This window comes from Lutjanus erythropterus, chromosome 21 (assembly GCF_056507025.1).
Source record: "Lutjanus erythropterus isolate fLutEry1 chromosome 21, fLutEry1.hap2, whole genome shotgun sequence".
NCBI classification, from domain to species: domain Eukaryota; kingdom Metazoa; phylum Chordata; class Actinopteri; order Lutjaniformes; family Lutjanidae; genus Lutjanus; species Lutjanus erythropterus.
The window spans coordinates 32,939,634-32,942,087 of NC_139337.1; the positions used below are offsets into that span (position 1 = coordinate 32,939,634).

Below are 2,454 nucleotides of genomic sequence, written 5' to 3' on the forward strand. Positions count from 1 at the left end.
ATTATTACTCTGATATGTAGTTCTAAAGGTCAGCAAGGAGGTTGTAGGGGTCCTTGAGGAGAATACGCTTATGTGGTTCTTGTAGTTTTCTGGAAGGTTCATTCCGCAGTTCTAAAATTCCTTCCTGGGGAATTCTTGTGGCAAATGAAGTGGCCTGTAGGAGGTTGTAATGGTCACTGTGGAAGTCCTAGTAATCCTTTAAGAGGATCTAGCAGTCCTTCAGGAAGTTAAAATGGTCCTAATGGTTGTAGAGGCCTTAAGAAGGTTCCACTGGGCCTCTAGGGGGTTCTAGGGGTTGTTTAGAAAGCTGTACTTGTCCTTCGAGTAGGTTCTAGTGGTCCTTGAGAATGTTGTATTGGTCATTAGGGTGGTTTTAGAGGTCCTTAAGGAGGTTATAGTGGTCTATTAAGTTCCTGGGGTAAATTAAGTGGTTCCAATCTTCTCATGGGTGTTTGTTGTGGTCAGTGGGGAGATTAACAGGTTCTGGTTGTCCTTTAGGAGGTTTTTTTGGCTGTATTGGTTCTTAGGGAGTTGTAGGGGCCCTTTAGGGGGTTGTTGTGAATCATAAGGGTGTAGGGGTTGTTTGGGTGTTTCTAGAGGTAATTTCCGGTTGTTGCTGATCATTTGAATCAGGTGTGTTGGAGCAGGGAAACATCTAAAACATGCAGGACAGGGTTCTCCGGGGACCAGGGTTGGGAAACACTGTCATAGAGGGTTGTAGTGGTCCTTCTAGATGTCACAGGCTCTAAGTGTCTTTTATTAGGTTGCGGTGATCTTTTATGAGGTTCTGATAAAACAGCCTGCTGTTGGAACATTTAGCAGCTGAGGATCTGTACTCTGATTGGTTGTATTAAATGTCTCTGCAGGTATCTGTACTCTGATAGGCTGAAGGTCTTCGGTCCTCTCATCATGGGCATAGGGATCTTCCTCTTCATCTGTGCAAATGCTGTCCTGCACGAGAACCGTGACAAGAAGACCAAAGTGATCAACCTGCGGGACATTTACTCCACTGTCATCGACCTCCACAGTCTCCGCAAACCCAACGCCTCCTCCTCCTCCTCTGCCCGCCGCTCCTCAGTCAACCCCCTCAACGGCCTTGTCAACTACGTCCAATCAAAGAGTCTGGAGACCAAACCTAAGGCATACCCTGCCTCACTGCTGAGCAGGAAGCAGGGAGGAGGAGGAGGAGGAGGAGAGGGAGGAGGAGGAGGAGGAGGAGGAGGAGGAGGAGGAGGAGGAGAGGGAGGAGGAGGAGGAGAGGGAGGAGGTGGGACTTTGTTTAGGCAACCGTTGCCCAGCAGCAGCAGAGGAGGAGGAGGTGATGGAAAAGGAAGCAGCATGGTGTTTAGTATCTACCAGGAGCAGCCACATGCTCCTCTCACCCCTTCTTTCTCCTCCCACAGACTCTCCCTGCCTCCCAGCTTCAGCCCCCCCCACCGCTCCACCTGCTGGACCTCCCCACAGAAGGAGGTGCTCAGCTCCTTCACCTTACCCCTGCGCCGCCCACGACCACCTGCTCCCCGCAGGAGCCACTCGGCTCGGGCCGAAGTGGGCTGTGCTGGGGCCGTAGGAGCAGAGGACGAGAGGGGGAGGGAGTGGGGAGACCGCAGACAGGAGGAGGAGGAGGGGGAGGAGACATATGTATGTCCTCCTCTGTGCTCTTCCACTCCCCCCCGACTCAGCAGCTCCTCCAGTCTCCACCAGGAGGCACCAGGAGGCTCCCAGGCCCTACTCCTCCTTTCCTCCTCCTCCCTCACCCCCTCCCACCTGTCACTCTCTTCCCTGTCTCACCTCCTGTCCTCCTCCTCATCCACGCCCGCCGCCCCTGGTAGGAGGCGGAGCCTGCCAACCACCAGCAGCGGAGCAACAGGCTACTGTAAACTGATGCACGGCGAGGACGAATCATTTGAGTCGACTGACATGACATCATCACGTCATGTGGCATCGAGGAGTGGGGAAGTGACATCATACAGGAAGTACTCCAACAGGGAGAAGCTGAGGATGATCTCACAGGTGGAGTCTGGTCTGAGGCAGGAGGAGGAAGAGATCTGAGGATCAGGAAAACCAATCAGGAAGCTGACTTATTGATTGATCGCACAACTCTGAAGCAGGGCTGCAACCAACAATTACTTTCATTGTCACTTAATCTATCAATTATTTTCTCAATTAATCAATCAATTAATCCTGTCATCATCTTGTCAGTCGAACAATAGGTCCAAACATTTGGAGCACATGGACGTACGTCCACGTTTGGACGTACGTCCACGTTTGGACGTATTATTCAAGTCCTTCCTGTAATGATGGTCAGATTAAGAAAAGAGCCTGATGAATATAAAACTGCATCATCTGCATAAAAATGTTTATTAAAAGAGGTGATGATAAAGTTAAAGGTGATTAAAAGAAGACAAAGCCTTTAATAACCTTTCAGGTGTCACAAAATCACAACTAACAATT

General features: G+C 50.4%; 1 protein-coding gene across 1 annotated transcript in view; it reads left to right on the forward strand.

Annotated features, from left to right (window-relative positions):
• LOC146307951 (uncharacterized) overlaps window positions 1–2,253 on the forward strand; it is a 6,984-nt gene extending 4,731 nt beyond the window's left edge. Inside the window, exon 5 of the mRNA XM_084747566.1 lies at window positions 867–2,253. Within this exon, the coding sequence (XP_084603692.1) occupies window positions 867–2,052 (1,186 nt within the window). The 3' untranslated portion in view covers window positions 2,053–2,253. The remainder of the gene's footprint in view (window positions 1–866) is intronic.
• Window positions 2,254–2,454: the final 201 nt, after the last annotated feature.